The sequence below is a fragment of the Apus apus genome, chromosome 5 (assembly GCF_020740795.1).
Source record: "Apus apus isolate bApuApu2 chromosome 5, bApuApu2.pri.cur, whole genome shotgun sequence".
Lineage (NCBI taxonomy): Eukaryota > Metazoa > Chordata > Aves > Apodiformes > Apodidae > Apus > Apus apus.
The window spans coordinates 14263746-14287225 of NC_067286.1; the positions used below are offsets into that span (position 1 = coordinate 14263746).

General features: G+C 37.6%; 1 protein-coding gene across 1 annotated transcript in view; it reads left to right on the forward strand.

Annotated features, from left to right (window-relative positions):
• Window positions 1-23480, forward strand: part of OTOG (otogelin) — a 102864-nt gene that overhangs the window by 16398 nt on the left and 62986 nt on the right. Inside the window, exons 12-23 of the mRNA XM_051622057.1 lie at window positions 407-532; window positions 1370-1478; window positions 3505-3551; window positions 4462-4607; window positions 11383-11515; window positions 12483-12660; window positions 14485-14609; window positions 16052-16264; window positions 17824-17989; window positions 18501-18575; window positions 21845-21888; window positions 23061-23214. Coding sequence (XP_051478017.1) covers window positions 407-532; window positions 1370-1478; window positions 3505-3551; window positions 4462-4607; window positions 11383-11515; window positions 12483-12660; window positions 14485-14609; window positions 16052-16264; window positions 17824-17989; window positions 18501-18575; window positions 21845-21888; window positions 23061-23214 — 1516 coding nt within the window. The remainder of the gene's footprint in view (window positions 1-406; window positions 533-1369; window positions 1479-3504; window positions 3552-4461; window positions 4608-11382; window positions 11516-12482; window positions 12661-14484; window positions 14610-16051; window positions 16265-17823; window positions 17990-18500; window positions 18576-21844; window positions 21889-23060; window positions 23215-23480) is intronic.

The window sequence follows — 23480 nt, forward strand, 5'->3', positions numbered from 1 at the left end:
TGAGGTTTTTTTTTTATATATGTAGTTTGTACTGAATGTACTTAAAGCACTAAGCTTATTAGTATGTGTTTCAGAACCTTCTTACGAAAACATCAGAGATTCTCTGAGGTTGTTAATTATTTTTTCATAGAGCTACTCTTTCAAATATTACCAATCTTCATGGCTTTCTGATACATAAAATGTGTATAATGAGTGTTAAATAAATGCCCCTTCAATATACTGAATATAAATATATGTATGTTCTGTGTATGTGTGTTCTGAAGGCCATTGCTTCATTATTCTAGATAATGGACACTCAATTGACGTACCAAAAAGTAAATACCCAAAAGAAACGTGGGCAACCTATTTAAACCCTAAGAGAGTAGTACAATACCTTTTCATTTTCTCTACGTGTTTCTATTTTCAGTGATTACTTGTGCTGAACCCTTAACTTACAATGAATGCATCAACTGTTGCCCTGTTTCATGTCATCAGCAGTCACAGTGCATTGATAGTGAGCTTCCCTGCGTTGATGGATGCTACTGTCCAGATGGTAAGTATTGCTTCTCGAATACATATCATTTGATTCCAGATAACTTTTGGATTGTTCTTGACCAAGCTTACATACCTATATGGCCTGGCTATATTAAGGCATTCACAAGAACTCTTTATAAACACATTGCCAACAGAGCGTGGAAAAAAAAAGAAAAGCTTTTTCTTCCTTGTAACAAGTGGGAATAGGTTACAGCACAGATCCACATTTTAGCTGTAGAGCTCCACATTTTAAGTAAGAAACAGAGTTTGCTCTGACAGGGCAGCCATTCTTCTGATTCTGCTGGTTCCTGATTGTTTTTTTTCTGTTGTTGTTGGTTTTTTAGGGGGTGTTATTTTGTTGTGTGTGGGTTTGTTGTTTTCTTGTTGTTTCTTTTTTTCCCTCAACAATGTCTGCAAGGTCATGTGCTTAGGAGAGCTCAAAAACTTGACATGACTGAAACTCATTCTTGTGAACAAAACCAGGTTTTGATACTGAGATTCTTATACTGTTGTATGGTTCTGGCAAGTGAGGTATTTACCTGTAGCAAGACTTTACCCTTACTACCAAAATACACTTTGATGTCCTGTTTTCCCCTTAGTTTCTCCTGAGTACATAACTTTTCTTGTCATACTATTGTTAGTGTATCTCAAGCAATTTAGGGACTTGGTCCATGTTATATAGTTTAGTTAGTATAATTCAAATGAATACTCGTTCTGCAAAATGATTACCAAATAGTCTATAGAATTTTATTATAAAATATGACAATTTCTATTGTTCTTGAGTATATTTGTTAGCACTGTATCAGCCATATGTACAGACTTTTCACTTTTTTCTTGTTGCCTTATTTTTGTCTAGGCTTAATTTATGAAAATGAATTGTGTGTCAAGCCTACAGACTGTCCTTGTGACTACCATGGAAGTTTCTTTGAAACAGGTTCAGTGGTTTATGAGGAATGTAATAACTGGTTAGTAATTTTTCTTTCTACTACTTGGACTTAATGTGACTTAACTCATAACCATGAGAGACAATTTCAAAGCCTGTTTCAGTTAAAAATTGAAAAAAATTGTTAATTCCTTACTGTTGTTCCATATACGTTTTGCAGTGAAGAGAAAGCTAAAAGAAACTATACAATCTTAGAATCATTAAGGTTGGAAAGGACCTTAAAGATCATCAAGTTCCAACCCCCCTGCCATGACCAGGGAACCCAACTGCTATACCAGGTTGCACAGAACCTTGTCCAACCTGATCTTAGAAACCTTCACGAAGAGGGCTTCCACAACCTCCCTGGGCAACCCACTCCAGTTCCTCACCACCCTTATTGCGAAGAATTTCTTCGAAATATCTAACCTAAATCTCCCCTCTCTCAGTTTAAAACCATTACCCCTTGTCTTATCACTATCTTCTCTGATGAAAAGCCCCTCTCCGGCTTCCCTTTCAAATACTGGAAGGTGCTAGAAGGTCTCCCTGGAGCCTTCTCTTCTTTAGGCTGAACAGCCCCAACTCTCTCAGCCTGTCTTCATAGCAGAGGTGCTCCAGGCCTTGGATCCATCTTCATGGCCTTCCTCTGGACCCTCTCCAACAGGTCTATGTCTTTCCTGTGCTGAGAGCTCCAGAGATGTACACAGCACTCCAGGTGTGGTCTCACCAGAGCAGAGTAGAGGGGCAGAATCACCTCTGTGGCCCTGCTGGCCACAGTTCTTTTGATGCAGCCCAGGATGGTTGGCCTTCTGGGCTGCAAGTACACATTGCCAGCTCATCTACAGCTTCTCATCCACCATCACTCCCAAGTCCTTTTCCTCAGGACTGGTCTTCAGCCATTCTTCCCCCAGCCTGTATTTGTGTCTAGGGTTGCACCGACCCAGCTGCAGGACCTTGCACTTGGCCTTGTTGAACTTCATTAGGTTGGCACTGGCCCACCTCTCCAACCTGTCAAGGTCCCTCTGGATAGTGTCCCTTCCCTCTAAGGTGTTAACCACACCACACAGATAGGTATCATCTTGGTGAGGATACACTCAATCCCACTGTCCATGTCTCCAACAAATATGCTGAACAGCGCTAGTCCCAATACTGACCACTGAGGGACACCACTTGTTACTTGCCTCCGTTTGGACATTGAGCCATTGACCACAACTCTCTGAATGTGGCCATCCAGCCAATCTCTTATTCACCGAGTGGTCCATCTGTCAAATCCATGCCTTATTAGTTTGGAGACCAGGATGTCATGTGAGACAGTGTCAAACGCCTTGCACAAATCCAGGTAGATGACATCAGTTGCTCTGCCACCATCTCTGTAGCCTTGTTGTAGAAGGCCACCAGATTGATCAGGAGCTGTTAATGTGGAAGAAGAGCAAATAACAGATATTGCAGAGAATACCGTAATTTTTATTTTTCACGTTGAACTCTGCCTCAAACTAAAAGGAATGTAAAATACAAAGTCGTAACAGGAGAACTACTTTGACTTTATTTTGTATCCTGTTTATGGTGTCATACGTGGACACAAAGAACCTAATGTCACTGTGACACTAAGCTGCTATTTTGGATTTTTCAAAGCTGATTTTATACATTGGAAAGAAAAGTTTATAGGAAGAGATCATGCCTTTTGTTGGATCAACTTAATTGAAGAAAAGAGATGAGCTATCAGATGTGTAACATCTGTTTTTCACAACAGTTCTATTCTTTTAAAGTAATAAGATTCAAATTGCTTGTGTTTATTCTTCTCAAATTTAATAATTCATAACTTTTATAATGATTATCAAGGAGCTAAAAAGAAAGAAAAGTGTTACTGGATGCATGGATGAAATTACCTGGTCATATCCTTATGACAAGCTCTTGCCACAGCTTCCAGGTATTCTGTTGACTGTGATACCCCTTTTATGAGGCTCAAGATACTTGGTGCTCATTTCATAGAGAAGGAATCCAGGAACAATAACTGAGGGACAGCCATATATAATTCACCAAAAATGAAATATGAAATGTTTTTTTTATTTCAGCACATGCATTGGAGGAAAATGGATTTGTACAAATCTTACATGTCCAGGTATGTGAAAGTCTTGAATACTTTTGTAGTAACTGAATTTTTACTTGGGGTAAAATACTACTGTTAGATCTAGATGCAGTATTTTACTATATAATCTGTTTTTTCAAATTTCTATTTACATACAAAAACATTTAAACACCCAGTAGTTTAAATATTAAAATGGTCTGAATAGCAGGCATCTGCTTTTCAGCTTAGTGCAGCAGAGTGTCTTCCTATACATCACTATAGTGTCTCTAGTAGATGGTACTACCTGGTCATTCTTGTCATTCAGCTGAAGTTTCCTCTCCAGTCCTCACTTGACAAACTTGTGACAAGTTTGCAGGTTTTTGTTTGGGTTTTTTCTGTTTGGTTTGTTTTTTTCCTCCCAGAGTATTGCTGGCTAGTGATATACTATCCAGATATTATACAAATATCAGTTAATTATTTTCACAGCATGCCTGTGGAATGAGGGGTGTTATTTTCACTTCACAGATAGGCAGCTAAAATACAGAGATTAAAGTCAACAGGATTTTGTATGTTAAATGTATCCATGCCCTCATGGTTCTTATAGCTGCCAGTAGATTCAAGCTCTGGTCTAGTAGTTATCATTTGACTTTGGGAGTCTTTAATGTTTCTGCAAATTAGAGTTACGGATCAAATATCCAGACTGTAATGATCACACATATTAGTGCCTTCCTTTGAGGGAAGAATTATTTAGGTATTCTGGCCTGGCATCAGGTAGGAGCTCTATAACAAAAACGAGCATAAGGTGCAGGTCCTTAATGGCATTCCTATGACCTCACTGTAATACAAATAGAATTTGTAAGTTATAAGCATGTATCAAAGTGTAAGAACTCTACAGCAGTAATAGCTGTTGAGAGGACACTGTCTTTTGTATGTACTTAAGTACGTTATTTGTTATGTTTGTCAGCTGAATGCTCAGTTTCAGGAGACATTCATTTCATCACCTTTGATGGGCGTAAATACACATTCCAAGCTACCTGCCAGTATATTCTAGCCAAAAGCCGTACATCTGGAGCATTTACCATATCCTTGCAAAATGCTCCTTGTGGACAGGTAAGGCTTAGAACCTTCTTGTAATGTTTGTATCCTGAAGGGTTTATTAATCAGGGGAGGGTGGGGGTGAAAGTATTAAAATAGTGAAAGCTACCTGCATTTGAATATATTAAAATTTATCAGTAGCAACAGTTTTCCTTAATGATGAAATAGTTGAAAAACAACAGTGCAGAGGAAGTCAGTACAGAAATTCTCATGTTTACTTGTGATAAATACTTCAGTGTCTAAGTGGAGGCAAGTGACAATTGCTGTTCCTCAGGGGTCAGTATTGGGACAAGTGCTGTTCAGCATATTTGTTGGAGACATGGACAGTGGGATTGAGTGCACCCTTAGCAAATTTGCTGACAATACCGATCTGTGTGGTGTGGTTGACACCCTAGAGGGAAGAAACACCATCCAGAGGGACTTTGACAGGCTGGAGATGTGGGCCAATGCCAACCTAATGAAGTTCAACAAGGCCAAGTGCAGGATCCTAAACCTGGGTCAGTGCAACCCTAGGCATAAATACTGGCTTTGGGGAGAATGGATAGAGACCAGTCCTGAGGAAAAGGACTTGGGAGTGATGGTGGATGAGAAGCTGTAGATGAGCTGGCAATGTGTTCTTGCAGCCCAGAAGGCCAACCATCCTGGGCTGCATCAAAAGAACTGTGGCCAGCAGGGCCACAGAGGTGATTCTGCCCCTCTACTCTGCTCTGGTGAGACCACACCTGGAGTGCTGTGTACATCTCTGGAGCTCTCAGCACAGGAAAGACATAGACCTGTTGGAGAGGGTCCAGAGGAAGGCCATGAAGATGGATCCAAGGCCTGGAGCACCTCTGCTATGAAGACAGGCTGAGAGAGTTGGGGCTGTTCAGCCTAAAGAGGAGAAGGCTCAGGGGAGACTTAGAACAGCCTTCCAGTACCTGAAGAGACCTACAGGAAAGCTGAGGAGGGGCTTTTCACTGGAGGGGGCAGTGATAGGACAAGGTGTAATGGTTTTAAACAGAAAGAGGGGAGATTTAGGTTAGATATTTGGAAGAAATTATTCACCATGAGGATAGGAAGGCACTGGTCTAGGTTGCCTAGGGAGGTTGTGGAAGCCCCCTTCCTGGAGTTTTTAAGGCCAGGTTTGATGAGACTTTGTGCAGCCCGGTCTAGTGTGAGGTGTTGCTGCTCCTGTCAGGAAGGTTGAAACCTGATGATTTTTAAGCTTAATTCCAACCTTAAATGTTCCATGATTCTGGGAATGGGAAAGATTATGCTAGCATTCTGATTCAGTGTTCACTGAGTTCATTCAATAGCATGTTGTGGTTCATGCAGCAAACCCTGGATGATGACTTATTTTCTTGAGCTTTCTGAATACATCTTTGTGGATTTCCAGCTAGTACAAAATAAACTTTGAAGGAAGAATGACACTTCTGTGTCTTGAATGTTGGTTTTTCTTTTAGCGTTTTTCTTACAGCTTGAATTTTACTTTTACTTACATTGATATGAAAAACTCAGGATAGGTTTGAGACAGCTCTTTCTGCTTTGGGTGTAGGTATGCATCTGTGTTACTGTTGTTAAGCTGGTATCCTGTGCAGTTGATTTCAGTCAAATGTGCATGTGTCTATATATATCAGATACTCAGGGTGTTTCCACTTTATATTTGAAAGTTTCTGATACCATATACAAAAGTCACCAAATACCTAATCTGCTTTATGCCCAAGACCCCATTCTCTTTCCTTTGTTGTTTATGTGCATTTCATTCTTAGTGTAATTTTGATAGGTCTTGTAATTTTGAGGATGTTAAAGCAAGTCACAATAGATCTTAAACATACAGAGGTGATGCAAAAAGTGTAGTTGACTGAGTTGAAGCTGTTTTCTGGAGTCAAGCTTTTCTGACTGACTTAAGTTCTGTGTATGCATGTAAAGGCAGGATTTGGCTCACGACTGTCTTAAGGTCATAGTGCTACTGTGGATGCCTGCTTGCTGAAGTGCTGGACTGGCTGTAGGAACATGATGTTAAACTTTGTGTCTTGGGCAGATTTATGTTCTGTCCAATGGTCTTGAGTAACAGTTTTTACCTAGGAGCAACTGTACAGATATTTGTAGTGTGTGTATAGACTTAAACATGTCTCTTTTTGCTGTATTTCTAGACCACCTACTGTATGTATGTTAGGCTGAAATTTTAGTTCTTAGTGTGATGAGCTTCCATACTGCTGCAGTTATGTACTTCGTGTAAAATCAGATTTAGCACCGTTTACTTTTTACTTCTGTGGACATAACTGCTTATGCTTCATTGTAGTAGTTTTATTTTGTGTTCTAAATCAATATATGATTCTGCAAGTCCTTTTACACTAATGACTGCATTCATTCTTCTCTTCAGCTTATATTATTAATGCACCTAAGATTTGCTTGGAAAGAAAAAATGGTCATATAAGTTGTCATGCCATGCTTTTTAAAGGTGTATTTCAGTAAAATATTTTTGTCCTTGTGCACTACAACCTACTTCTCTGTATGACAGAGAAGACCTTTAAGCAGAAGGAAGTAATATTGAAGTGGCATTGACAGGTTCATTGTAATATAAATTACTTATTTGCAATCCAGGTAAGAGATGGGAGACTGAGTGTGTGGAGTCCCCTTCTCATCTCAGTGATAAAAGTTGAGAGGTTAGAAAATTAGCTTAAGCTGATAGAGACCAAATATATTTTCTGGTTGGATGATCAGCAAATAAATGCCCCTCTATCTCTCGTGGTTCCTAGGAGAAGGGTATCAGGACATCAAGTGAGGTATGCGACAGGGCACAGAAGTTAGCAGTGTTGAAAAAATGGATTCCTGTGTTGTGAATCTGGCTGCTTTATTATGATCTCATAGCCCCTAGCTCCTTGAGATAGAATAGTTACAGTGGGGGCTGTGAGATGAGATCTTGGCAAGGACATGCACAACAGAAAAACTAGGCTTCAATCTTGTGTGCATCATCCTCTGGATTTGGAAGGATCTGGTGATCCTGCTAGTATTTTCTGTTTACAGGAAGAATGAGACTGCTTCAGGATGCAGTATATCTGATCTTTACTACAAATTCCCCACTTCAAGTGCATATTTGAGTTACCTTATTTGGACTTTTATGAGCTTATCTGGCTTTGTTCTCTGCTAACCTTGAGATCCTGAGGAGTTAGTTAAGTCAGTATCATAAAAAATAGAATAGTTGTTGAATGCTTGGGTTTTTTTTTTTGTTTCACAACTAATTAACTGAACAGATGCATGCCTGAAATTCTCAGAAGTCTGCAGTCTTAGAAGCTTGAGAAAGGTGTATTGAAGCGGTGTCCTCTACTATACAGTTGAAGTTAATCAAGGGGGAGCCCCAAATAAACGCTTCAGGCAATTTTTTATCAAATGAAAACTGAGATGTGATTGACTTTTTGCAGAAGCCCATAGTGATATGCCTTTCAACCTGTCCTGTTGGAAAGCCCATCAAAAGACAACAGAGGTCTGGAGCAAGTAACTGCTGTGGTAATGTGCAGGGATGTGTGTTGTGGATCTCAGCCTTTTGTGCTACAGAACACTTAATGTGCCTTTTCCTTTAGTTATTGTGACAATACTTGTGTTGGGGAAAGTGATAATCAAATTAGTTGGCTTTCTGGAGCACTCTTGAGACTGCAAAGAGCCTTGCAGGAATTCTTGCATCTTCTTCACTGAGGGACTTACCTAATGTGTCTCCATGTCCAACTGGTTTGTAATTGAAAAAACAAATTCTCTTGGCTTTTACTACATTTTGAGCTTCATGTTTCACCTAGCCTTTAACAAAGTGAGCCTGCTCAGTCCCTAACAGGTTCAGACTTTTACAGAGGTTTCAGTGAAGCATTCTGAACACTAGTAGCCAGATGGGTGACCAGAGGTTTATATGTTGTGTTCCAGGGCTATTAATTACCAATGTACAAGTGGTGAGAGAACAGTGAAAACATTTTGTGTACTATAACAGAAGAATGTGGGATTTCAGTGCAGCTATTCAAGTATCTAGCTATCAATTGGCTGGTATCACTTGGCCAAAGAGCTGCTTTACAGTTCCCTAGGCACCATCTATTATCTTTTTCCCATTTATAAAAATTAATGAACTGAAATGGGAAGCTAAAGGATTTGTAGTGCAGAATCTCATATTTCTTGATGGTTTGAGATATTATGTGCTTTTAAAAAAACCCAACAACTTATCAGTCTCATTTTATTCAAGCAGATTAAAAAATGTAGAAAGAAAATACCTGGGAAGATTTTAGCTCTCAGAATCACAAAGAATCCAGTCATCTAGAGCCTTAGAGTTGGTGACATAAACAGTCATCAGGCAACAAGTTACTTCAAAATGATGTGAAATTTTGTTTAAGCACTTTCTGGAAGGAGAATCAGTCAAGTGATAAGCATAGTTTGACCTTATCTGAGTTTCAGATGACAACCTCACTGGCTTTGTAGTTTGTATCATGAGAAAGTCTTCTGAATATAGAAGGTTTTTTAAGTGTCTAGTGAGAGAAATGGCCATACCTGTGAAAACACCTGCTTAAAAGTTGGCAGAGGAAGTGCTGTGAAAGGAACAGTTCATTGGAACAGAGAATAATTATCAGGTAGAATTTCTCTTTTAGTTTCAGCATGAAGGGATAATACAGCTTTTGTCAATATTGCGTAGTAATGTATATACTATGGAGGGTTGTTCTCTTGGCTCTGGTCTGCTGTGCATTATTGTCAGCTTCTCAAAAAGGTCAACAGAATTGGCAATTTATAGACACTGTTATTGAGTGATATGCACAGAAATCAATTTCTTAGTAACAGCCCAAGACAAAGAGATGAAAATACAAGAGCATGGCTTTACAGTGCAGATGTCTGTCTTCACTATCAGTCCGGGAGAGCTGATTGATCTCATGAAATATCTCCTGTTATAATTTGCCATCTTAAGGTTACATTTTATAACTTCATCTGTTGGCAAAAGATCTTTGTTGCATGGTTATTTAGAGACATGGAAATTCTGAACGTAGTTTTTAATTTTTAAGCACCACTGTGTGTACTTCTGTGTCCCTGGTACTTGAAGGATTGATCTGCACTTCTGTCAAAGCCCTGTAGTAGTACTCGGAGATCCTTACAGCTCTAGTAATTGTTTTCAATGGGTAGGGCAACATTTGCCCTGTATTAGGCAAGTCCCAGTGAAAGTCAGTGAGAGTTGGATAGAGGTGTAAATCTTTGAGCTGAATATTTTAAACTGTTGGCACTGTAAATGGTGCTATTCGTAGTGTAATTTTGCTGCTAGTGTGATTGTCCAAAGATAAGGATTATTTTAACTGAATCTGTTCAGTGCCTCTTTAGCACTGAAGATGCTTAACATTTTACTATTTCATCATCAGTTATGCCTTTGTTGTAGGCAGTGGGACTGAAAAGTCTCCTGCACCTCTCTGCTGGACGTTTCTGAACTGCAGCTCAGAGTCAGATCCAGTCAATGAGAAATTCCTGCAGGGAGACTTAGGCTGCTCTGTCTTAATTCTCTGTGACAGAATATTTTTATTTTCAAAAAAATAAGCAGTGATCAAATTCATTCTGTTAAGGTAAATCTGGTAATCTTCTGTGATTAGTAAGCATGCTTTAATAAGCATTCTTTCCCTATTGTCATTGAAACCTAAAGTGCCTGTAGTTCAGAAAGGAAGTCCTGACCTGAAAAGTTTGATAGGAACTGATTAATGTTAATCATCTGTCTGGCTAGTTTCCATGTGACTTAGTACAGGTGTATTTGTTACAGTGATACGTTGAAAACATGAAATATTCAATAGCCCTTGGACTTGTGCTGCTTTCCACCTGTGTGATGTGGTGGCTAGTTGAAGATCACTACAGTGACATAACATGAAGTCCCAAACTACTTAGTATTCCTGCATTTAGGTGCCAGCCAGTTTCAGGATGTGCTTGAATGAAAACAAACAAACAAAACAACAAACAATCCAGCCTAACTCATGTAGAACAAATATACTATAGTTGACTTTCATTTTGATGAAAGCAGTTAACTTGAATTCAGTTCTTGGTCTTCATGATGTTGTGAAATCTTCTTGTCTAGGCCATGTGCTGTTTTATGTTGTGAAACTTTAGCACATGAATCTCAATACTTTGTTTTTTAGGATTTCATTCGCTAGCTCCTCTTGGTAATGTTGGCAATTAAGTACCATTAATGGGGTTAGTTATAGGTAAGATAGATGAGGTTGATCTAGGGTTCTTTTGGAGTATGTTTCATCCAGACTAAAATGCAATATACCTTTTCATGTTTTTTTCTTATATGATGCTTTGACTTATAGACCTGAATGAGAAATAAGAATAATAATGGTAGTAGCAATAAGTAAGTTGGGGCAGTTAGATGCTGTGATATTTTATGCTGTCACAACACTGCCTTTCTTTCATCAATATTCATCCAGGGAGCTTATGAACATACTCCATAGCTCCTCTCAGAAATAATGAACTTAAATGATGTTTTAGATTCACAAGATGCTTCTGTTTTTAATTATGGTCTACTTTTAAAGGAATTTTGTATCTTAAATGCTCTTGAAAAGAACCTGAATATCAGAACACTTGAATGTAAAGTTCAAATTTTGATTTCTGTGCATTGCTGTGTGAATAATCACTCCAAAGCATGTTTTCTTACTTAGCTGTAAAGCTGTATGTTTTACAAGTGCATTCTGCTAAGAAGCAAGATACAGCTGAAAATTTTCAATTCCCCACTAATTGTACTTTTACTTGCACTCTTACGTAACGTTCATCCTACTTCTGCCTTTTTTTTTAAATGTTTTGCTTTTATTTTTAGAACCAGGATGGATCGTGTATCCAATCAATCAGCCTTGTCCTTAAGCAGGACCCCAAGAGGCAAGTGACTCTGACTCATTCAGGAGATGTTTTGGTATATGACCAATACAAAATTAACCTGCCTTATGCAGATGGTAAGAAATAATATATAAGCATGTAACTCCTATCAAGCACTGTGATACTGTCAATATTGCTAACATACTGAAGTGGCATATTGTTAATATCAATGTTGTTGATGTTTTTTCTGAAATGTTTCACAAATCAACTGCTGATGTACTTTTTACAGTAATAGTAGGAATTGTGCGGTAGCTGTATTGTGTATCTCTGGTAAGATTGAGTGTGTTCTGTCTCTTAGTGAGTCCAAATGCTGTCCCTCATATTTACAAAGTTGATTTGTTCTTTTCTGAGGGGAAATTCTTTTCTCTGGTTCTTGAACTGAATAATTTTATTTTTTTTTTGTAAATAAATCAAGTAAATGTAAGTAGAAGGAGCCCTCTTGCCCCTTTATAGAAGACCCACAGATTTTCAGACAAAAAAAATTCTTTTTGCTTTGTGTTTTTACATGTCTCCATCTGGAAGATACTACCAAGTGTTCTACATATGCAAATATGACTGTCTACTATGAGATTCAATGTTAGCTTCTATGAGACCTTTATATGCAAATAATTAGTATATGTGATGTCTTTGAGGCCTTGGCTCTTTGGGAATTTCCTAAAAAAGGCTTTAATACAGGAAGTATGTTCCTGGTGTTAGGATTAGGTTGTCTAAAAGAAATAAATCTACAGTGTTACCTGCAGTGCTTTTATCTTTAAATTAATTTGCTTTTAGTTAACCTTTATGAATATTCCAGAGGACTCTGGATGCATTTAACAAAAGTGTGGTGAATGTAATGAATTTCTTGTTTTCTTCTTTTGACTCTGAATCAGTGTAACCTTTCGTTGTACTTTTGAAATCAATTAGGTGAAAGTAGGGCCCTCATAGGCAAAAATGTAACTTGCATAAAAATTATATAAAACAAAAACAGTGAAATTACAAGAAAGGAAATGCAAATTACAAGCTGGTTTCCTTTGCCTTTGAACAATCTCTCTTTTTACTCACCAGAGTTATTTGAGATACGGAAACTCTCTTCTGTGTTTCTTCAAGTCAAGACACACATTGGATTACAGATATTGTATGACAGAGAAGGACTGAGGCTTTACCTGCAAGCAGATGGACGGTGGAAAGATGATACTGTGGGCCTTTGTGGAACCTTCAATGGAAATACTGAGGATGATTTTTTGTATGAATAGCTGCAAGATTTTTATTTACCAGTATATGAATTTCTACAGTTAGAGTGGTAGATCAAGTGTGTAGTGAAGCTGAATGAATAGATACAAAAAATAATTTATTTTGAAGTCTTGTGTTAGAGAGGTAGGAGGTTTTAGTTCACTGACAGAAAATCTGTGCTTTCAGGGATACCAAGCCAGGTTTTGCTTACAATATTTTAATATAAAAATATAGTGAAATGTATATGACTCATAACTGCTAGTTTATCTGAAAAGTTTTGTGCAACATATGGAAAGGCCTAGGTGAGGGACTTTCTGCATTTCTGCAAGCCTCTTTCTCTTCTCAGCTCCCATTTTCTACTGCAAGTTCTAATCTGCTCTCTCTGACAGACCCTCCATTGTTTAGTGTCTGCATGCCAGCAACAGGATTTGGCTGTTGCCTGAGCTTTGGTTTGTTATGCAGTGAAAAGTGGTTAGAGCTGGCTGGGCACCACAGTCAAATTGCTGTTTGTCCAGCTTCTTTGCATTCTGTATTTCCTACAGATAAAGAACAAATTTCCTTCCAGAGGATTGAGCACCCTAATGGAAGTGGGAGGAGGAGAACTTGAATTTAGAGCATGACAGAACATTTCTTTGACCAAGAAAAAGAAAAGTAGAACTTTATTGAAACAGGTCAAATTTTTAAAATAAAAATTATTAGAAAAATGGGAAAAATTTCCATAATAGCTCCCATTTAAAAACACATAGAAGTATTCTAGTGGATTTTTGAACAATATCTATCATGCAGATTAGCAAGTATTATCAGAATATTGTTTATAATGAGGAAACATACAGAAAGGATCTCAATGAAGAGATATTATTTATGTAATACTACTTAAAATATTTCACTGTTTGAAGCAAATAAGTTTTGTAGTGTATTTTTCATGATGGTCTTTAGACTTGTTCTCAAATAAGTTAGAAGTTGTTCAATAGTTGGTATTTGTGGAAAAAAGTCCTTACACTACAGGAGCTTATGAATTGTGCTGAGATATGACACAAACTATAATGTGGAAACATCTGGACATGTGCACAAAAGGTCCAGATCCAGACCAGATTTGGGAGACTTGCCATAGGCAGCACTGTCTTTTGCAAGATCTCCACCCTCAGCTACTTCACCAGAAGTAATACTGATGTTTGTACGTGTAATGCAGTCTTTTCCCTAGACTGTGACATCCCATATTTAAACACATGGTTTCAATCATTCTTCCAATCTGTTGATACTAATGTATTCATATGTCTTGGTTATTTTGTTCAAAGTCTTTCTATCTTTCAGCTTCTTCTGCCCCTTTGCTTACCTGGGCCTCATTGATGTATCTTTAATTGCTTTTGCAATTGTATCTCTGGACCCTTGAATTTCTGTTCCTTTCTCTTTCTTGCAGGGACTAGAGAGCCTAGGGACTCAACTAATCAGGATCATACAGGAAATTATAGGTAGAGGAGAGATGAAAAATGAATTAGATATCACTGAGGAGACAGAAGTATGAATAAGATAGTGCAGACATTCAGGACAATGGTGCTCCCTCCTTCTCTCTTGGGAAAACACAACATGCACTGTTTTGATGTGTCCTTCCTTCCGAAGTATCTAATGGCTCTAGAGCAGATACTCTCCTTTGTTTCTGGGCCTTTGCCTGAAAAGAAAGAGTCAAGTCCTGAAACTTAATCTGACAGTGCTTTACAGGAGAGGGCATGAGAATATGGAACAGTAAAGGGGAAGCTTGAATCAGCCCTTCTGAAAGGGGGTGGTAGAACTGCAACTATTCTGTAAATTCACTGTATCTTTTGTGACTGTTTTCTAAAAGATCTCCAGTTGGAGTAACTGAAAGCACACCAGAGCTGTTTGGAAATGCATGGAAAACTTCATCGGCGTGCATTCTTTTGCATGATAGTTCACAAATGGATCCATGTGATATTCATCTGCAGGCAGGTGGGCAGTGAAGGTCAATTGTTATTGACAAATACATACTTACTATATCTGAGCCAGTTTCCCTAGCAGGATCAGGTAAAGTAATAACCAGTCCTACTCACTGAAAAATTAATGCTTAAAGGTAGCATTTATTGAGCTCAATCCCCTAACAAAGCATATAGTGTATTTTGTGATACCTGCAGCGGCTCTTGAAATACCCCTTGTTTATTTCTGGTTTGCAGATACAATGTGTTAAGTTAGACAAGTATTTAAGTTTGGTAATATGTCTAGCATTGGTGAGGTTGCCAGGTGAGTTGGAGACTCAAAAGTATTGCAGTATTCATTTCTGAAAATACTGAAAAAAAAAAAAAAAAAGGAAACATTTGATTCAGTTGTCTGCTGTGGAGGAGTATGAGTAGGAAAAAGAAACTTAGGCACTGTCAGCCTTTAGATTCAGCTGAAAGGGTCCAGCTGGGGACAGATGGTAGTGGCTTATGCCATGAGGATTACAGGTGGTCACTAAAACATCCTTTAGTAATGATGAACTTTAAGGATTATTTGGTATATCCATTTCACAATTCCTACCACTTCTTGTTTTAGAGTTTACGTACCTTTAGGCAATGTACAGAGGTAGGATACTAAGATTTTGTCTGTAATTTCAGCAGTGCTAGGAAATCATTGTGTCTCCTACTACAACATCATCCTATCTTTTGAGTATTTATACAATGTGCAGCACTAAGCAGCTGCATTCTTTGTAATGGATTTGGACACAAATGTGAAAAAAAGTGGCTGGTACAAGAAGTAAAAAAAATGTGGAGAAGTAATTTTGAAGTCCTAGTTTATGTATCTCGCATTTTGTGGGAAATACAAATTATCTCTTTGCTAATATAACATTATTTATTTTGACCACTATTGCACAATTACTTAGTGCTTCCAGAATTAAAATATTCAGGTGGGTGCTGTGGTGTGAGCTTCTTGCATAATGATTTCATACTGCTCCTGTTCTCCTGTGCAACAGTGTTATCCCAAGCTAGCAGCTTGGTGTGATTGTGGCCTTGTGCTACTGAAACAATGGATTGTTCTTTAAAATACTGACCTTTTGAAGTAATTACTGGAAATGGTTTAAACTGAAGAGATCTACAATCTTGTGTGTTTATGAAAGGCACTGCCTGGATTGTGTGGTATCTTTTCCTAACCCACATTCCTGAATCAGTTGAAAGATAGGAGACAGTAGGCACTGTCTACGTATTGTGAGGTTTTCCAAATACTTGAAGATCATTCCCAGAAGTTGAGTAGCTAGCTTCCTTTGTCCTTCCAAGTAGTGGTATAGATACCAAAGACAGAAAGATAGATACGGCAACAGTATGTAACCATGATCAGTTACATTATATTGAAGACACTTTTAATGCCAAGTCTTTTTTAACTCCCTCACTGAAACAGTGTTTAATCTGTTATTTATGTAGCCTCTTATGCAGCAGAAGCTTGTAGCATCCTTACGAAAGAACTTTTTGCTCCATGCTACCCCTATTTGAGTCCTGTTCCCTATTTTGAGCAGTGCAGAAGAGACACTTGCAAATGTGGACAGCTTTGTTTTTGCTCTGCTCTGGCCCATTATGCTCATCATTGCCGAAGATTTGGAGTTGTAATAGATTTCAGAGGAGGTGTCCCAGACTGTGGTGAGTTGCCTAATTACTGCTGGAGGACTTCAGAAATACAACCAGAAAACAAAATTAGTATAATCTTTTAAATGAGAAAAGAATCAGTTTTAGCATGATCTTTTGTGTATGGGACAAGTTTATTTTTTTGTCAAGACAGAATTAGTACCAGAGGTTTTAAAGGATTGTTTCTTTAGAGTTGGCTTTCTTTAGTTCTTTTGAATTCAGATCTTTGCACTGTTTCTCAAGTAGTTTGGAGGGCTTCAAATGTATGCAGAATTAAAAATATGTCTGTATCTCTTTTATGGCTTTCAGTATCTTGTACCCATTTTGGTATTATTCGCGTACTGCTTAAATAAATTTTATCTTTTCCTTTTAGATGCTAGGGTTATCTAATTCTTTAAGTGAATAAGATGGAAAATGACAGTGCTGTATTTAGCAATTTTAGCTGGATTATTGTCAGCTTTTGCTGTCTGACAATCCCTGTTAGCTTTTTTACTGTCAGTGACACTGAAACACTGAGTGCTGAAACAAGTGTAGATAAATGGGAATTGCTGATATTTAATTTAAAATGAATGGAAGAAGTAGTTTAGAGATAGCCAAAGGTGACATCTTTGCTCTGTAAAGCCTCAGAAGTAGAGGGATAATATTATTATTTTTTTTTTAGTTTATATGAACTTCCGGTGAGGTAAAAGATACTGATAGTAGTGTCCTCAGGTAGTGTCCTCATCCATGATTTTTAAAATTATAGAATTGGAAACCCTGTAAGACAACCCTAAACCAGTACTCCTGGTGTTTCAGAAGGTTTGGCTCCATAAACAAGGCTGAAAATCCTTTCCTAAGGAACATTTAAGAATTTAATATCTGGTAGCCTTCATTACATCATGTAATTATCCATGTTGTAATGCATGATAAAGAGTATTTTGGAAAGTTGGTTTGGCTTAAGTATCTTAAGCTGGAATATCTGTATGTATATCTGAAAAAATTGAGTTGCTTACAGTCATTATGGCATGAATGGCTGTGTCCACTATGGCTGAACAAATAATCCAAACCATTTCATTCAATTCTACTTTTCTAAAGCAAGTGTAGCTTCATTAGAATATATTTTAAGTCATACTTTTAAGGTTTAAAATGTGTGAATGTTTTTAGTATTTCAACAACTGAAAATAATTTTTTTAAGTAGAGCTTTATGGGAGATATATATACAAAAACTTGAGATGGTATTGTGCAGCATCTGCAAAGTACACGCATTTTATTTTTTACTTGTAAAATTTTCTTTAAGATGCTGTACATTTCCCAAAGCCCATGCACAAGAGCCAAACATTTTGAGAGCTGGAGGGAAAAAAAGCTTCAACTATTCAGTTTCCCCAGTGTAAATCTGGATTAACTGTGCAGCTTCATTGTACCTGTTATTACTGCAGATTTACATCTTTGTAGTTTATACAGTGTAGTGCCAAGATAGCAATTTTAGCAGAATTTAATGGGATTGGGAATGAAAGAATAGATGCTTATCATAAAACTGTTGGGAGGTACTTGAGTCTCTTGCACTGTTATTTGACATATTTGTTTCATTTGGACAGCCCTTTCATGTGAAGATACAAAGGAGTACAGTACTTGTGTATCTACTTGTGGCAGGACCTGCCAAGCTCTCTCTGTGCCAGAGACGTGCAGCAGTGATTGTGTTGAAGGCTGTGCTTGTCCCTCTGGAATGTATTTGAATTCCAAGACTGATCAATGTGTAAAGAGGTATGTTAAGTTGCAATTCTGATGGAGACGCTATTTTAGACCACTGCATTTGCAAGTCAGAGTGAAAAGCTAATAAACGTGTAACTTTGTCAATATTATGTATCTGTTAACTTGGTGGGATCTTAGAATTACACAGAATCTGTGTGTTGATAAAAAATAGCTCTTTTGTAGTACTAACACTCATCCAGCATCACCAAAGCCAGTTGCTACATATTGTCTGGGTTTTGGCATGTAGGAGATTCAAAAGCTGCCCATTTTTGTGTAAAGGTTCTGCTTTGTTATTGACTTAGTTTGGAATGTGCTGCGGTTATATGGCAGAGTTGAGATAAATTTTTTGTATTTAAAAAAAAAAACCAAACAATAACCAAAAACCCCAACCACCCAACTAAAAAAAGTCACCAAAATCAACAAAGCAACCAGCTGAACTGTGAACAGCAATTAAATCAGTGGGAATGTTTTCTTCCTTCAATTTTAGTTAATCACAGTTACATTTTTTTCCCCTCTGCTCCAGAAATGAATGCCCATGCTATTTTCAAGGAATTGACTATCCCCCTGGAGAAAATGTTATGACATCTTTGGGCAAATGGTAAGATGCATTTTGTATCTTATATTTGTTGTTTCGCCTGACTGAATGGTCTCTTTATTTTTAAGAGCGTCGTCAAATAATTCTGGTGAGCCTGTCGGTTGTTGTGTTGTTGTTTTGGTATTACTTTTAAGCAAACATAGAGAATAAACCTATATCAGTTTTCTCTGCGTTTGGACAACACTTCTTTATAAGCAAGGTTTTCAGGCTGCTGTACTTATAATTCAATATACGGAAGAGCAAAGCCAAAGAGAGAAAAGGCACTAGAATTTTCTAGGTTCATACTAATTTGGAGAGCTCCAGAAAACCCCAGGTATTTCTTGACTGTCCATTCAAGTCTGTTCAGGCTATTCTTGTTCCCTATACTGGATAATAAATCCATTTATGAATAGCAATTTAGAATGTCTTACATTAGTATAAATTAGAGTAAAAGGACAATGTGGCTTTATCAAGTAAGAAAAAAATGCAAATATCTGCAGGCTGCAGCCAAAGGTAACTAAGCATCTCTGTTACTGTTCCTAACATTTAGTGTTTGTTCTTGTCCTCTTGCTCTTCCATTTGCATCATTTTAGTAATGACATTAAATAAGAACTTGTTAAATTGCTGTGGCTGCTGCCAGGTGCATCCTTTTCAACAGTTCTGTCTGGAGAAAGTCTTAAATAATATGGACAGCAGGTTTTCTAAAATACAAGCTTTCAGAATTTAAGTAATGGTTTGAGCTGTCATTGCCTCTATCAGTTACTATAGCATTTTATTTTGTCTGTTCTGCTTTTAATTACATGTGTGATAGATCAGTGTAATTCTTCAGTTTGTAGTAAAGGCCATATTGAGCGATTCATGTTGTCAGACACCTCCTGAAGAAGGGACACTTGGTAAACTCACACTCTCATTATCAGTCTTTGTCAGCAGCCTAGTGTTCATAAATACTGATAATTATAAATCTGTATCTTAAATCATCAAGGTAGCTCATCTTTACCTTCAGGCAGCTTCCCTGGAGAGTACCAGGCAACCCGTTCTGCATAGGGGGCTGTACAAAGTCTGGGTGCACTATTGCCTGCCTTCCTGGATGTATTTTTGTTCACAGAGCATGTGCCAGGCAGCACTGGCAGTCATGGGAAGGGGCTTCAGTTCTTTATTTGTTTCCTTTCATTCTTGTCAAGTGTCTATTTTAGCTAATTATGTTGAGCACTCTGGTGGATATTTGGCTGAATGCACACTGGTAATAATAGAATCCACAAATGCATTTTTAAGAAATTACTACAGGTGAAAATCATTTTTCCATTGATTTCAGTGGAGTTATTTGCTGCCTGGCACCTTGTGATTCATGTAAGTGTGTTAATTACAATGCATCTACCTATTTAGTTGTGAATTTTGCTTGTTCCATTTTGACAAGGCTGTGTACAGATCTGTTGAAAGGAAAGGCTTTAAAACATGGAGGTAGAGACTGTTAGCTCCTCTGAATTACTTTGTGCTAAGTAATACATTAGGAATAATGTACTATATGTGTGGATGAACTGGAAAAAAATCTACACAATGTGCAGAGGTTTTGTCTGTCACTTCGGTTTTTATTAGAATATTCTTATTAGAAACTATTATAATCTTTGTTATGCTTTCTCCATCCTTGTTCTTCCCAAGTGCTTCCTCTTTGGAACTTCCACTTTCAAATTGGATTTATTTCTCATGTTTGTCTATGAAGTAGCCTTCCTGTTCTTGTTCTCAACCAGTTCTTTAAAATACTTTAATTTGGATACTGATGTTATGTCAGTAGTTCACTTTAGGACTACTTTGTCTGTTGGCTGAGTTATAATGTCAAGTCCTTGAGCTAGGACACTTCCTGAAGTACTTTGAGGTGCATACACAACTCCAAACCTACAGCAGGGTGGCTGTAACAAATACAGAATTTGATTCTGAACCTGCTGACGAGTAGTAGATGTTCTGGGGCTGTCTTGGCCATTGCAGTAGAACAGCAGGATAGTGCTGGAGTTCATGGACTTAGATTATCTAATGAAGCAGAGGACCTGAAACGAAGCTAGTGCTGCTACTTTTTTTTCCCCTGACAATGAGTTGCTATCAGATCTGCTGCCATTTTATACAAGTACTGGGCAATTTTGGCTGAAATTAGACAAGAGCAGACAGTTATATTGCTCAGTGCTTTGCTGCCTATGGTATCTCATTAGAGTTGAATGTTATGCTGTTCCCTTGTTTATTTGCTGAACTTTGTAATGTAAGGGGAATGTGCTTGTTCCTGTCTCTGTAATATTTTGCATATGTGAATGGGTATGCATGCTACAGGCTTTGATACATTACCTTATTTTTCTTTTTTTAGTCTTGATTAGCATATAGAATTGTTAGAATTTTTTTAGGTTCTCATTATGACCTGTAGTTCCAGTTGGTTCTGATAGTAGTCACAGTAGGTTGTTATTCCAGAATTCTATCATACTGTGGAAGCAAAATTAATTTGAGACAGCATGAAGATAAAAATTAACTACATCACTGTTTCCTTCTATGAGCCAAGAACACAAAAAATAATTGAAACACTATTTTTGTTAGAAATTCTCGGTATTGTGAGATGTTTTCACATGGGTTGTTCATGATCCATGTTAGGAGCCTTGAGAAAAGACAAAGCTATCAATCTCCTGTTACTATGTTTTTCTTGGGGAAAAGTCAGTCCAGTTCAGTACAAGAAGTTGTAGAAGTCAAAATAGCTTGGGATTGTATTCTATTCAACATTGGGGTTTTACCATCAACTGTGGGATAACTAAGAGCTGTTGGCATCCCGAAGAACTTCTCATAAATGAATAGCTTGCATTTCAGCAGAGTTCTACATTGATTGTGAGTAAACTGGAGTGTTTCTAATAATGTTAAGAATGTTCTTTTAATTCTTTTAAGAGCTTGTTGTAACATGTATGTGAGTTTAGGGTTTTGCCTTGTTTTGCTGCTATTGCTCATTGTGGTTTTGTTTTACATAATGATGATTCTGTTACATACAGGGTTTGCACTGATGTTTTTGGGAGCAGTGTAATGTTGTATTCCTGCATCTATTTTTATGTCAGTGGTTTTAACGCATAGCAACAGTATGCAGAAGGCAAAAATTAAGTGTAATTAATGTTCTTTATGTGTTAAGGCAGTGCATGCTTTATCTACAGTTCTAATGTTTAATGCAAGCATTTGTACAGTTATTTTCTATTGGTTCATGCTTCATTATTAAGCAGAAAATATTGATATTTTAGATCTTCTGTTTCTCATTATGTCTTCATGTATTTTTATTGCAGCCATTGCAGGGATGGAGTAATGAATTGTGATAACAACATAATAGGTGAGTGAAGAGAGAGAGGGTAAAAATACTCCCAAGTCCAATTAATATATACTCTCCAGTCTCTGGAGCTCCTTCTCTGTAGTAAAAGAATGTGCAGTAGGTACAAATGAATAACTTACAGGAGGGAATCTGTAATTTAGGAAATGTATTTGTGTGATGGAAAGAAAAACTGGTTAGTGTAACTGACCAAAGTACTGTTAAATCTGAGCAATTTTTTCCCCCCAATGCTTTAAAACACTAAGGCTTTTTAGATTGCTAATGTAAATAACTTAGCTTTTTGACAAACAGCAGAACTTCACGAGGACAAAGGTTAGCTTTGCCCCATGGTTTGCCAACATGGTTGTATGAACTGAACACTGACAGTAGCGTTTCACAGCTTTTTTTTTCTCTCCCCACAAACCCTGGGTAAATGAAAGATTAAAAAATATTTCTTTTTTCATACTTAAGCAGAAGAATGTAGTGAGTGTTTTTATATATTATAGTATATTTTATGTGTCAGTAAGTATTATGGTACATACTCTTGTTATGATGCTCCTTTTACTTCAGTGAGGAAGGCTTGTTTGAGGTTTGCAATTGCCAGCTCTGTGGCATTTGGCAGAAATCTGTTCCCCATGCACTTGAAGGTGATGGTTATACTAATTTGACTATACAGAACCTCTCTTCCTAATAAAGAAATAGATTCCAGGAACCAACTTAAACTAGTTTTTTAAAACACTGCCACTACTCAGCATTTTTGTTACGTACACACAGTATGTTCAGCACAACTCAAAAGCAACAGGGTTTTACCGTGGAGTTTTTCTATCCATAGTGAGTGGCCCCAGCATGGAGATTGACATCTCGCTCTCAGACCTGTTCTTGATATTTTTGGCTTTTTGTTGATTTCTGTTTCTCTGTTGATGGTACTTTGTGTTTCTGTCCTGGAGGATTGATTCCTGACTGTTTAGAAAGTCATGTCCCTTACTTAAGGAATATATTAATTTCAGTATTTCATGTGAGATTCATAGGGCTTCTGTGAAGTTAACTGTGCTCAGGGGAGACAGGCAATTGGGTGGTACTGGTGTAACTGGGTTTTACACTTGTGTTACATAGTTTTAACCTGAATCTATTGCACACCTTTATGGAATACAGAATTTTGGGTGTGAAGACTAATGTGAGTAAATTTTTTTCCCCAGCCCACAGCTGCCCAGTTGGACAGATTTATATTAACTGCAGTAATCCACAAGTTGATTCTGAACTCAGCAGAGAGAGAACTTGTGAGAATCAGCTGCTAAACCTTACATTCTCAGCACACCTTCCTTGTGTTTCGGGTTGTGTCTGCCCACTGGGGTGAGTACAGGCAGATGTTCATATTTTCATGCACAAACATAGATGGCTACTTTCAGTAGGACTGAGTAATTAATTCTGCTGAGGACACACCACACTTCTACTTGGAGAATCTGACATGTCAAGGGGTGAGCAGCCAATGTGTGAAGGCTTACTATGCAACAATATGGGCTGCTGAAGACATAAGAAACATTAACCCAAGAGACAGATGGAACTAAAGGTCTAATACCTCACAATAATAAAAGCAAAATATGGCAGGGATATATAAG